General features: G+C 43.1%; 1 protein-coding gene across 2 annotated transcripts in view; it reads left to right on the top strand.

Moving 5' to 3' along the window:
* The first annotated feature begins 3,546 nt into the window (after positions 1 to 3,546).
* Positions 3,547 to 13,847, top strand: part of XRN1 (5'-3' exoribonuclease 1) — a 94,840-nt gene continuing 84,539 nt past the window's right edge. For both annotated transcript variants that reach the window (XM_069104680.1, XM_069104679.1), the window contains exon 1: positions 3,547 to 3,724. In XM_069104680.1, the coding sequence (XP_068960781.1) occupies positions 3,650 to 3,724 (75 nt within the window). In that variant the 5' untranslated portion in view covers positions 3,547 to 3,649. The remainder of the gene's footprint in view (positions 3,725 to 13,847) is intronic.

Genomic DNA, 13,847 nt, shown 5'->3' with positions numbered 1-13,847 from the left:
AATTGTGAAATGAGAGTCAACAGCCTGAGTGAGGAAAATCACACCTTAAAAAACGGACTGACTCAATTGGGAAAAGAGGCTCAAAAAGGCAATGAGGAGAGGAATGCCTTGAAAAGCTGAATTTGCCAGATGGAAAAAGAATCTCAAAAGCTCAATGAGGAGAATTGTTCCCTCAGATTCAGATTGGAGCAAAGGGAAGCTAGTGTCTTTAAGAGAAATCAAGATGATGTTAAACAGATCCAAACAAATGAAAAAATAGAAGGCCATGTGAAATATCTCATGGGAAAAACCACTGACCTGGAAAATAGATCCAGGAGAGATCATTTAAAAATTATTGGACTACCTGAAAGCCATGACCAAAGTAAGAACCTAAAAATCATCCTCCAAGAAATTCTCAATGAAAATTGCCCTGATGTTTTAGAACCAGAGGGCAAAATAGAGGTTGAAAGAATCTACTGATCACCTCCTGAAAAAGATCCCAAAAAGAAAACTCCTTTGAACATTATAGCCAGGTTTCAAAATTCCCAGATCAAGGAGAGAATATTACAAGCAGGCAGGAATAAACAATTTGAATATTGTGGAAACACAGTCAGGATAACCCAGGATCTGGCAGCTTTTACACGGAGGGATCGAAGGGCTTGGGATACCATGTTTCCCCAATAATAAGACACTGTCTTATTATTTTTTTGGACAGAAAAACACCAGAGGGCTTATTTTCAGGGGAGGGCTTATTTTAATGAACATTGACAGCAATTTTAATAAACAGGTAAATGTGAACAAAAAAATGTACCTTTATTCAATAAGCAAATCACTGGGGAAGAACAGGATGACGCGCTCACTGCTGCAGCTCTGATTGGATGCAGCTTGGAGTGCAGCGTGCGTTTCATGGGGGCGGGGGGGGGGAACGGTGCATACAGAGGGTACCGTAATGTAATGTAAAGCAGGGGATCACCTTCACTACAGTAGCAATCTTAATAGGGCTTGTTTTAGAGGAATCTTACACAGTAAGGGGAGGGCTTATTTTCGGGATAGGTCTTATCGGGGAAACACGGGTATGATATTCTGGAGGTCAAAGGAGCTGGGATTAAAACCAAGAGTCACCTACCCAGCAAAACTGAGTATCATGTTTCAGGGGAAAATATGGTCATTCAGTGGAATAGAGGACTTTCAAGCATTCTTGCTGAAAAACCAGAGTTGAATAGAAAATTTGACATTCAGATACAAGAAGCAAGAGAAGCATGAGAAGGTAAACAAGGAAAAGAAATCATAAGGAAATTATCAAAGTTGAACTATTAACGTTCGTTCCTACGTGGAAAAACAATAATTGTAACTGATGAAACTGTTGTCGGTATGAAAATAGTTGAAGGGAATAGAAATATATATATGAGGGTATATGGGCACATGAATACATATGTGAATCTGTGTATTTATGTTTACAGGTTACATAGATTGAGGGCAGAGGACTAATTTAATAGGAAGGGATGATTCTTAAAAGGTGAAATTAAGAGGTGAGAGGAATATAATGAGAGGAGATGGGGAGAGACAGAATGGGGTAAACTATCTCATAAAGAAGAGGTAAGGGAAAATGATTACAATGGAGGGGAAGAATAGGAAGGCAAAAGGGAATGGGTCAACCTTATTCTCACTGAATTTGGCTCAGGGAGGGAATGAAATACACACTAAATAGGGTATCTCACCCTACAGGAGGGTAGGGTGAGAGGGGGGGATGATGGAAGGGAGGGCAGGCTGGGGGGGAGGGAAGTTGGAAGCACCCACTTTTGAAAAGGTATGGGATCATTTCTAGGGTTTTATCCCAAAGAGATCATAGAAGTGGGAAAAAGACCCATATATACATGAATATTTGTAGCAGCTCTTTTTGTGATAGCAAAGAATTGGAAATTAAGGGGGTGCCCATCAATTGGGGAATGGCTGAACCGGTTGTGGTATATGCATGTTATGGAATACTATTGTGCAATAAGAAATGAGGAGTAGATGGACTTCATATTTACATGGAGAGGCTTATAGGAACTGATGCTGAGTGAGAAGAGTAGAGCCAGGAGGAATTTGTACACAATTACAGACACAATGTATGTGTGATGACCAACTTTGATAAAATGGGCTCTTCTTAGCAATCTAGAGACATAAGTCAACCCCAAAAGACTCACGATGGAGAGAGATGTTTACATCCAGAGAAAGAACTGTGATTGAACCCAGATTGAAGCAAACTACCTCCCCTTATATATCGTTTGGTTTTGTTTCCTCTTTCCCATTCTTCATTCCATTTGTTACAATCCTTCTTTATAACCTGACTAATGCCTAATGTGAAAGTATTTGCAGATACTATACTTGACTGTATGCCGCCATGGGGGGTGTAGAGAAAATCTGAAACTCAAGAAGTTGTGATAATGAATCTTGTAAACTAAAAGTAAACAGATTAATAAAGCCCACAATGAGCTGCAAAAAAGAAAAGGTACAGGATCAAAGCAGAGAATATAACAAGTAGGAGGTGGGATAGGAAGGAGGGAATATAGTCAGTATTTTACAATATATCTACTATGTTAATGTTTTGCATTAGCTACACATGTATAACCTGTGCTGAACTGCTTATGTTCCCAGTTAGGGTGGGAGACAAGGGAGGAAGAGAATGAATCTGAAATTCAAAGTTTTAAAATCAAATGTTTAAAAAATATATATATATACACACACACACTATTAATACAATCTTACATGTAATTAGGAAATAAGATATACCGGCACTGGGGCATAGAGACCCACCATGCCCTACTGGAAAAGTCGAAGGGGGTATGGGAGAGAGCACAATGGAGGAGGGGATATCCTGTGGAACTGGTATTTTGGGGTGGTGGGTAGGGAAAAACGGGAAGAAAATTTATAACTCAATCTGGCGGAAATGAATGATGTAACTCAGAAGTTAATAAAGCATTCGAAAAATGAAAAAAAAAAACAGGGCTACATAAAAATTCTTTACCCAGTTGTGTGGGGGGGAAGGTAACTTGTTAATGACTTCTCTCCAGAGTGCTTGGCGGAATTCTCAAGGAGTGAAAGGTTAAATTACCCCCACAAATGCCAGATCTGGAGGGAGCCGCGCAGCGATGCCCGGGGCCCTGGGGTGCATGGGACCCCTGCAGGTGGCCGGAGCGGCGCCTGCTCCACTCTTGCCGGCCTTCGTGGCACTGCCTCTAATGAGGGAGTGCGCGCTGCGCCCAGCTGCATCCCCGCTGGGCGCCGGGCCGGGTGCGGAGGAGAGACCCCTGCAGCCGCCGCGAAGAAGGCCCTGGCCGACCGGAGTCCGCCTGTCCTTAGGCAGCTTCCGCGGACGGAAGCGGCCGCCGGCGCCCCTCGCCGGTTCCCAGGCCCTGCCGGGGAACGGGGGGCCCGGGGCTGCGTTCCCTAAGAGGGGCCCCTGAGACTCGGAGCTGGAGCCTGGAGACGTGGGAAGGAGAGGGAAGCTGGGCGCGGGCGAGGTCCCGCGCGGCCTCTCTAGGCCCCGGCGGGCGGCGGTGGCGCGGCGTTCTCTATGGTCCGGGAGGGCGGGGCCTGTGCTGTCATCGGCGGCGCGACGGCCGAGGCCTGGGCGGGGGGTTTGGTTTCGGTTTGGCGACGGCTGCAAGCGGGGTCGGTGACGGTCGACATGGGAGTCCCCAAGTTTTACCGGTGGATCTCGGAGCGGTATCCCTGCCTCAGCGAGGTGGTGAAAGAGCATCAGGTGTGTGTGGGGGCGGCCGCGGCGCCCACTCGGCCCGCGCCCCCTCGCCCGTCCCGGGGGCTGCGGGGGCGCCTCGGCCTCCTCCTTGGTGGGGGGCGGGGGCTCTGACAGGCGGCGCCCGTCGCGCGGTCGGGGCCCGGGGCCCTTTGTTTCCGTTTCTCTTCGAGTCGCGCAGACTTTGGTCCGGGCCGGCGGAGTGCTCGGACTTCGAGGGCTTCCTGTTTGGGGCCCCGTCGGTGCGTGCGGGGAGCTAGGGCCAAGTTCTCGGGGGTAAAATTCAAAATCTTCGCGTCGGTGGAAAGGGCCGGGAGCCGCGCTCTGCCGGGCCGGGGGAGGGGGTGACGAGGAGCCCTTGGGTACCCACGTCCCTGGTTGTAGTCAAAGGAACGGAAGGGGGAGGGGGGCGGAGCCTTTAATTTGCCTAATAGAGCTGTCAGGTTGCTTCTGGCGCCGAGCGTCTGTTAAAGAGCCCCAGGCGGGCTCCGTGTGGGGCTCCGGGGCCCCAGACACCCCCGCCCAGTCCTTCCTGCCCCCGAGGCTCTTCCGTTCTCGGGGGTCGGCGGTGAAGGCGAGATAGGGGGAGGGGGATTAGCATGGGAGAGCGTCGGGTAAACTTGGTGCTCCCGAGAAAACCCGCGATCCCAAGAGGGGGAGGAGGCTGGAGGGCAGACCCGGGTCAGGCAGGCCGGGAAGGGGCTCTCCGATGCCCGAGGCTGGAGTTGGGGTTGGGGCCTAGGGACGCGCCGCCGCGGAGCCCCCGGACTTTGGGGTACGGGGTGACGTCCCGCTGACGGGAGCCGAGTCGACGTGTAAATTACGCACTGAGCTGAGCCCGAAAGGCAAAAGTAGGCCCTTCCCTCCGGGAGCTCCCCGTGCTGCGGAGGGAGAGCAAGCTGACAGCTGTGCGGACCGAGTGGAAGCGGCCCCGGCGCGGAACGTGCCGGCGCTTTAGGTGGAGCTTAAGGCAGCTAGGAGGGAAGCGGGCAGTGCCCAGGGGGACGTGTCTGGTTCCAGGAGCAGCAGGGAGGCCGGTGACACGGGGTCACAGACTGGAGAGGGCGTAAAGCTTGAGAAGAGTGGCAAGGCAGCGGAGGGCCAGGTTGTGTGGGGCTTTAAAGACCAAACAGCTGCGTGCAGGACAGATTGGAGGCCAGTTAGGACTTGACTGCAGTAGTCTGGCGGAGGGGATGGGGGCCTGAAGGGAAGCGCGCTGGTGGTGGAAATGCTGTGGAGATGGAATTGACAAGTTCGCGTGATGATGTTTTATAGTTGCAAATTATTCTGAAAAGGGAGCTTTCCTATTGTTGAAAAAGTGCTTAAGGGATTTTTTTTTTAACTAGAGACTATTCAACAGCAGGCTTAAAAGAAATGAAAACTATCAATGCTATATGCAAATGTTCCAACTTGCAAATAATAACAGGCACATTAGAACAATTCTGAGTTATCAGAATATAACCCATACAACTCACTGTCATCAACTTGTCAGAGGATAAAAAACAATAGTCAAATTTGAAGGAATCCTGGGAGATAGGCATACTGATCCACTGTTGGTAGAACCCTGAATTCATCTGTACTGATCCTGGAAAACAATTTGGAATTGTGCAAGGAAATTTACTAAGTTGTTAATACATACCATTTGATCCAGCAGTCCCATCACTGGGTTTGTGCCTCCAAGAAGTCAAAGACAGAAAGATCCTTAGTCTACTACAACAGCATTAATTGTAAGAAAAAAACTGGCAACCAATTTTGATGCCTGTTGATTGGGGAATAACTACATTGTGATCTATAAATAGAATATGGTAGTACCATAGTGTAATAATATGAAGAATTCAGAAAGACATGGGAAGTCTCATGAACAGAACAAAGAAAGCAGAACTAAAAGGATATACACCCCACAATGACATAAACAAAGACTACAATAGAGGATTATTTAATTCCAATCAAATACAATTGTTCCTGTTAGTTCCAGATACTGAAGTTAAAACACATATCCTTTTCTGTTAAGAAATGGTGAATTGCAAGCATAGAAAGTTACTTGTGCTGTCAATTACAGTTGATATAATGAATAGTTTTGCTTACCATTTTTAAGAGAAGGTTCTTTGGAGAGTCACAAAATTCTAAGACTTTGAAGGGACCACAGAGACTATATTATCTAATCTAACTCATACATAAAAGGAATACTTGCTTATTGGATGTGTGTTTGGGGGGAAAAAAATAAAACAAACTATCTCTTCTGACTTACCAACTAGTGGTCTTTGTTGTTGTTTTTCTTTTTAGTTTATTTATTTTTAGTTTTCAGCATTCACTTCCATAAATTTAAATTTTTCTCCTCCTCCCTCCCCAAGATGGCGTGCAATCTAATAAAGGCATTCCTGTTAAACATTCCTATTTTCACTTTAGTTATGTTGTATAGAAGAATTATAACGAATGGAAGAAACCATGAGAAAGAAAGAAAAAAAAAGAAAAGAAAATAGTCTGCTTCACTCTGCATTCAGACTTCATGGTTCTTTCTCTGAATGTGGATGGCATTTTCCCATCATGAGTCCTTTGGAATTGTTTTAGGTCCTTGCATTGCTGGAAGGGCTAAGTCTATCAAAATCAGTCATCAAACATTGTGGCTGTTAACTGTGTACAATGTTCTTCTGGTTCTGCTCACTTTACTCAGCATCAGTTCATATAAGTTTTTCCAGGTTTTTCTGAAGTCTGCCTGTTCATCATTTCTTATAGCACAGTAGTATTCTGTTAGTTTCCTATACTACAACTTGTTTAGTCATTACCCAATTGATGGGCATCCCCTCAATTTCCAGTTCTTGGCTACCACAAAAAGAGCTGCTATAAATATTTTTGTACATGGGGGTTCTTTTCCCATTTTTGTGATCTCTTTGGGATACAGCCAGTAGTGTTCTTTGTTTACCTGACGTCGTTTCCCCATTTAGTTGCTGAATTTTTTAAATGACTCAGTTTCCTCAGTAAAATGAAGAGCTTGAGCTACCTGTTTTCCAAAGGTGTTTATACTTCTAAATTCTATTATAGCTTTAAAGCACACTGTTAACAGGATTTTTACTGAGCCAGTCCCTAACCTGAGAATGCTTAGACCTGCACAAAGCAGGCCTACTGACAGGAGTGGTAGCCATCAAGTAGAAGTTTAATTAATTTCATAGTGAGAAATGTTCTCTAAGCTAAAGTAAAATCACAGGTTATATACTTAAATCATAGGTGAGGAAAGAGGGGGGAAGGTGGATTACAAATAATTGTTTAGTGGTTTCACGGGAGAAACACAGAAATCCCACAGTACAATTCTGGAGTCAAGTCTTTTGGGGTCTTGACCACCTTCCTAAGGGACAGTAACAGGTTCTACAAGTTTTGATTGAGTCACATAAAGTCCACTGATTGTGAGCATTGTCAAAGGTTTGATTGATTAGTTCAAGCTGAATTGTGAGCTCTGACCTGAGCCCAAAGACAGCTCTTGAGAAAACTAAATTGTTAGTATATTTATTACACATATCAATTAGTATAAAAATCATAATTTCCTTCTCAACACTCATGTCATTCCGAGGAATGCATTATGTATAAGCTTCTACATATTGAATAACCTAGATAGAAATTATTGCATTAAAGAAGTGTTTTGATATATCTTTGAAATTTTTAAAGTCACTCTCCCTTGTTTCTGTATATGTGCTTCCTCCCAAAGAGTCACAGAGCATCAAGTTAATGAAATTCACACTCTTTAACTCTTGCTCAACATATTCATGTTAGGGAAGTAGTTATATTTAAGCCTTGTTTAAAGGGTGAATCAGTCATAAACTGATGAAATAGCTTTGTAGATTGAATGATTAATAAACTGGTTAGATATCTTTGTAGATGGTTGTATAGTCATTGCACATACAGCCTGGTTATCAAATGGTACCTGTGTACTAAGACAATTATGGACCACCAGTAACAGAGACTGACTGATCTAGTTGGCAGGTTTAGCCTTAGCAACTATATTTCTGTGTCACAGCTGCAACTAATAGCCATCTTATGGAGTACTGTTAACTCTCATCACAAATGACCAAAGAGTCACAGAGGTTATGCAGCCACTGTTAACTCTGAAAAAAACCGAAGAGCTCACACAGGTTATCACAACCACAATTACCTCTGAAATAACAAAATAAAACCAATAATAGTGGTCATAAGCAAAAAGCTTTCTTTATTCCATTGGAGGAGGGAAACTAGATACATGTGCTGGGGCCCCCTCTAATAGGGGACCTGCTTTAGTGTGGGCAAATCTCAACATATATACAAATATACCCAGTGAGCTGTAGCCCTGACAATAAGGGGTAACAGCAACAGTGAGACAAGTTTGATTCATAGAGTTTCATGACTGGGACATAGGTATTACAGGTACTTGCCTGAGGTCAGGGAACACCTGCTGCTGATGTAAAATAATTCTGGTATTTTGCTGTGACTAAGTTCATTCAGAGGGTGATCAAAAAGGATTGTTATTATGTCAAGCTCAGGGCACACCTTAACTCTGAAAAACAAGGTGTCTCCTAATAGTATCCTGACACAATCTTTGTAAATACTATATAAACAGTAAATGTTTACTCTTGAGATGATACAGATGGGCTAGTAGTGTGTCCCATACAGATAATTTTGCTATAAAAACAAAATTCCATATATTAAATCCTATTTTTACATATGGAAAATGGGTTTTTGGGGGAGGGAACCAGAGGACATCCCAGTGTTCCTTAGCTACCCAAGTAGTAGGGCTTTAGTGCTAATACTTCCTCTTTTGTTTGTGTAGCAGCAAGCACCCCAGCGTCCCCAGGGTTGCTGCCACCACAAGTTCTTGGATCTGCTTTGATAAAGGAAAGCAACTCAAAATGGGTTAACAAGCTTACTTTAATAAGTCAAACATGTATCGTTTACCTAGTTCAGGGGAAAGAGGTCAGCACCCCGAACTATAGAATATACAGAATTATCAAGACAGAAACAGATCAAGTAGACAGATTTCAAACTGTCCAACCATTACATCCATACCCAATCAACATCTGGGTTTCAAAGCCAGGGGGCTCTGGACAACGGCTTTCCAGAGTTTCATCTGATCAAATCACAGAACACTTCTCAAAGTGAGCCCCAAAACAAAGCTACACATCAGGGCTTATATAGCCTTCTCCTGGCTCAGAGAATGTAACAACCTTATTGACTCACTGGCCAATCAAGAAGTATCTACTGAAAAACAAGCCTCCCACCCCAGGCTCCAGGTGCACTTTAGCCTAGGGGCAGGGAAGATCTTTAAATTTACATTCCCATTACAGTTTGTTAGAGCAAAATGTATCCTTAAAGGCTGGCTTCAAACTAGGTATCTTACATGGATATTCTAAAATCATGTAGTTAACATTAGAAAAATATACAAAAAGAGACACACCTACCAAAGATACTTACCATTGTCTTGGAGGATATGCCCTGTACAAGTCCAAGTAGTAGGTTTTCCTATCCACTCTCCCATTGCCTCTCTTTAGAGATGTCAGTAATAATAATAGCTAACATTTATATAGTGCTTGCTATGTGCCAGGCACTGTGCTAAGTGATTTACATCTCATTTGATCCTGGGAGCCAGGTGCTATTATTATCCCCATTTTACAGATGAGAATACTGAGGCCTAAAAAGGTGAAATGATTTACCCATGATCACAGCTAGTAAGTTTCTGAGGCTGGATTTGAACTCAGGTCTTCCTGATGCCAGACAGCTCTCTGTCATCTAACTGGTACCACCTGGCTGCCTGACAATGTACTGATTACATTGAGCCCTAGAATACTCCAGGAAAATCTCATTGAGATTCACTCGAAAGTGATGGGTCTGACCATTCATACAAAAAAAAAAAAGGATGGGGAAATTATATTGCATTTGGATAGGAAATGCACCATATCAGCCAATCATATAGCTTGTAAGGGAGTGGCAGATGAATAGATGGCCCCAGAATTGAATAGGAGAGGGAAATTTATTGGATTTCAGTATTTTCAATAATCCCAAGATATAGAACCTTTCCCCCCTACTCTACCCTCGACTTTTTTTTTTTTTAACATCACTAGATTCTGGTTAGGACGTATCGAACACATTTTTCTAAAATGGATCCAAATCACAAGTGATCCAGAGAGCAGTGAAAAGATGCCTGGTGGGGATATGTGTTTACAGCCTATTCCCAGTGTAATGGCATAAAAGATCTTATCAATGGGGTGGCTAGGTGGCACAGTGAATAGAGCACCGGCCCTGGAGTCAGGAGGACCGGAGTTCAAATCCAGCCTCAGACACTTAACACAAACAACTCGCCGTGTGACCTTGGGCCAAGTCACTTAACCCCAACTTCCCTCCAAAAAAAAAAGGCAAAACAAACAAACAAAAAAGACCTCCCCAAGGACAGATATGAATAATAAAGGAACTGGCCAGTCATGTATCAGCCCAGGAGTTGCACTCATATCCATGAAATAACAAAAGATCTGTTAAGGATTTACAAAAGGATGTGCATGAGGAGTCTCACAGAATAAGGAGTTATGGAGAGGAAGAGATCTGCAGTGGTGAAAGAAGTGCTCCCATTTCTAAAATCATTGAGCAAGTGAAGCGTTAATCAAGCAGTGAACTGAAAGGCGCGGAGCCTACGGATCTTCAGGTAGGATCACAGGATGCTATCCCCGGGAGGGACACTTTAAGGTCTAGTCCAACCCCTCAAGTTTCACATGAGGAGAATGATGCTCAGAGGTAGTAATTACTTCAGGGAAGTAATTTGCTAAAAGTAAATTCAATTCAAAAAGCATTTATTAAGCACTTTTTCTATGTTCCTGACACTGTTGGAGGCACTGGGAATAAGAGATAAAATGAAATAATCACTTCCTCAAGGACCTTATATTCTATTGGAGGACATAGTATATACACAGATAAGTAAATATCAAAAAGTAATTTGGTAGGGGAAAAGATCACTTGACAAGGAACAAGGCCTAGTGTAGGGACCAGCTTTTTGAAGGAAGGCAGGAATTCTAACAGAGATGGGAAGGCAAGTTTTTGGTGCAAGGTAATCTGGCACTAGAGTCAGGAAATGATAGGTTGTGTAGAGAAACAAGTCAGCCAGTTTAACTAGGACTTAAGTGTCAAGAGGAAAGATAAGAAATCAGTCTAGGAAGTTAGATTGGAACCTGATTGTGAAGAGCTTTAAATGCCAAACAGGAGAGTTTGCATCTTATCCTGTACACAGTAGAGAGGCACTGAAGCTTTTTGAGGAGAAAAGTGACATACACCTGTAGTATTTGTGTTTGTTTGTTTTGAGGGATGAGGTCAATATCTTTGGCACAGGTAAATTACCAGTGAGGAAACTCCTACCAATGGAAAACTGAAACGACTGCACAATTCTTGGTCTTAAAAGAGAGTTGATTGGGATGTACAGAGATTAAATAACCTGTTCTCAGTAATGGAGCCTGTATGTGTCAGAGGCCAGACTTGGATCCAGGTCTTTCAGACCTCCAGAGCAGGTCTCTGTCAACTTCATAATCCTTCCTTTGTTGGTCAGACCTTTACTTAATGGAAGATAGACTAGCAAAAGAAAAAAAAACTACAGGCCTAAACCGGGGTAGGGATTGTGAGAGGAGAAAAAGGAATGGACATCCTAAAGAAGTGACAGTTGGTTGAATCAACAGGACTCGAAAAATTATTGAGCTGGGGGAATGAGGGAATGACTGAGCTGGAAAAATATGGGTGACTGAAAAGCTGGTGACACCCCTCAAAGAAATCAGTAAGTTGGTTTGCATGGAAAGACAAAAGAATTCCTTTTTGGATATAGTGAGTTTGATGTTCTAAAGTCCTTCCTGATTAAGATGTTCTGGGGTTTTTTGTTTGGAGTGGTGGTGGTGGTGGTGGTGGCGGTGGTAATTCCCCCCGATTGCTAAAATAGAGATTCCTTTTCTATAAGTAGCTTGTCTTCTGACTCAGATTCAACATTTATCAAGCCCTCATTATGTACACTCTAGGTACAAAATAGGCTAGGGGAAAATGATGCTGTCCTTGCCCTCTAGAAACCTTTCAATCTAATTGGGAGAATATGGTATATACAAACGCACAAAAGAATGTGACAAGGAAGGACACTTCTAGTCAGCAAACATTTATAAAGTGCCTACTGTGTGCTGACTCTTATGCTAAGCTCGGCAGGAGATAAAAAGTATAAATAGGATATGGTCCCTACCTTTGTAGAGCTTATGGACTAATACACTATATGTTTACTTTTTTTTAAAGTTTCATTAAAAACTTAATGTTAAACATCAATGCAATCAACTAACTTTATTTCGTAACTATTGAAAGAATTAAGTTCATTACCTAACTTATCACATTTTTTCAGTAACTCCCTCAAAGCCCTGTCAGGACTTCTTGTCTAGTCGTTTTCATTCATTTTTCCACTTATGTGGTCATATTTCTAGTTCTGCTTTCCAACCTCTCTCCAGCACCTCAGAACCCCCATCTTAGAGGAGAGGGGGAGATAGGGATTAGGAAAGACTTTGTGGAAGAGATAGCATCCAAGCAGGGTCTTTAAGGAAGAGAAGAATTTCAGCAGGCAGAAAGGAGGAAGAATATGTTCCAGGGGTAGGGTATGGCCTAAGAAAATACACAGGAAGAAGAAGATTTTCCTACTGTTCCCTATGTGCCCTTGGACAGGCTGTTCTTGTGCCTGAAATGTTCACTTTCGCTTTGTGCAATCCCTGCCTCCCTTCAGATGCTTCCACCCCCTGCCATTTCTACCCCCATCCTCTTATGAGTGCTCTACCCCTCAGTTACTTTGTATTTACCTTATATTCATTTTCCTGTGCACATACTGTTTCCTCACCTTGGAACCAAACCATCAGCCAGCATTAAGTGTCTCCTAGGCTAGACACTGTGCTACATGCTAGAGATAGGTATACAGCCACTACTTCTAAGGAATTCAGCCTCTATCTCGGGATAGTAAGTGAAGTAAGTACACTGATCAGTGTATTTTGGGGATCAGACTAGATCTATTTGATTGAAATGATTTAATTCCTCCAGTGTGGGAATTTACTCCACCATTCTGTACCTGTTCTGCAGCTTTAGAGAAATGCTTAGGATGTTGAGTGACTGGCCTAGATCATAAGATGTATGATAGGCATGACTTGAAACCATATTTTTCTGACTGAGACCAGCTCTTTATCCATTATGTCAAGCTACTTTTTAGTAAAAATATTCAAATAAATATAAAGAAAATAAATACACATATAAGCAGGAAGCGGGGGGGGGGGTGCAGCATTAGCAGTTGTGGGGATCAGAAAAGTTTGCATGTAGAAGGTGATGCGTGAGTTGTCAAAGGAGGATTCTCTGAGGCACAGGTGTGGAGAGAGCCAGGTTCAAGGATGAGGTGACCGGTGTAAAGCCCTGGAGTGCCTGGTATGAAGAACAGAATGGAAGCTCCAGGAGACCCAGGACTTTCCTTCTGTTTTTGTCTCCCTAGGCCTAATAACAGTGTCTGGCAAATAGTAGGTGCTTAATAAATACTTGCTGAATTGTACTTAAGCAAGTAATTAAAGATTCAGAGCCTCCTAAACCAAAGGAACATGTACTCAAGATACATTCCTGGATATTCAGCTGAACCATCAAAAACTGCCCAAGAAGAACAAAAACTCAGTGTTGAATAAGATTGCTTTTTGTTCTCACAGCCACACAGGCTAATGTCTTTGGTAATCTACCTCTGCAGAGTTACAGATGGCCAGTCTCAAGATCACCAGCAATCTGCTACTTGTCAGTTCTTCATTAAATAGTCTTGGTTCAGAATTATCAGCCCCTAAACCAGTTTTTTTTTTCCTTAATGAGAGCCTTTCCTTGGAGATTTTCTCCAATCTCTCCTGTATGTGTTTTGTTTTTATAGTCATTTTCAAGTCATCTCCCTAATTAGAATGTAATCTTCTGGAGAGCAGGGACTATTTTTGTTTCACATATAATAGCGCTTAAAAATTCTTGCTGACTTGACATTTACACACTATGTTCTAGCCAAGTTAGTACTTGCAGTTCCCTAAAGTAGGCATTGTATCTCTGTGTTTGTCTAGGCCCTTCCTGTGCTTAAGATGTGCATCCTCCTCACCTCTTGAAACTCCTC

This window comes from Petaurus breviceps, unplaced genomic scaffold (genome assembly GCF_028583685.1).
Source record: "Petaurus breviceps papuanus isolate PSGF00001 unplaced genomic scaffold, PetGlider_PUasm1.0 688, whole genome shotgun sequence".
NCBI lineage: Eukaryota > Metazoa > Chordata > Mammalia > Diprotodontia > Petauridae > Petaurus > Petaurus breviceps.
This window is presented reverse-complemented; position numbering and strand designations above follow the sequence as displayed.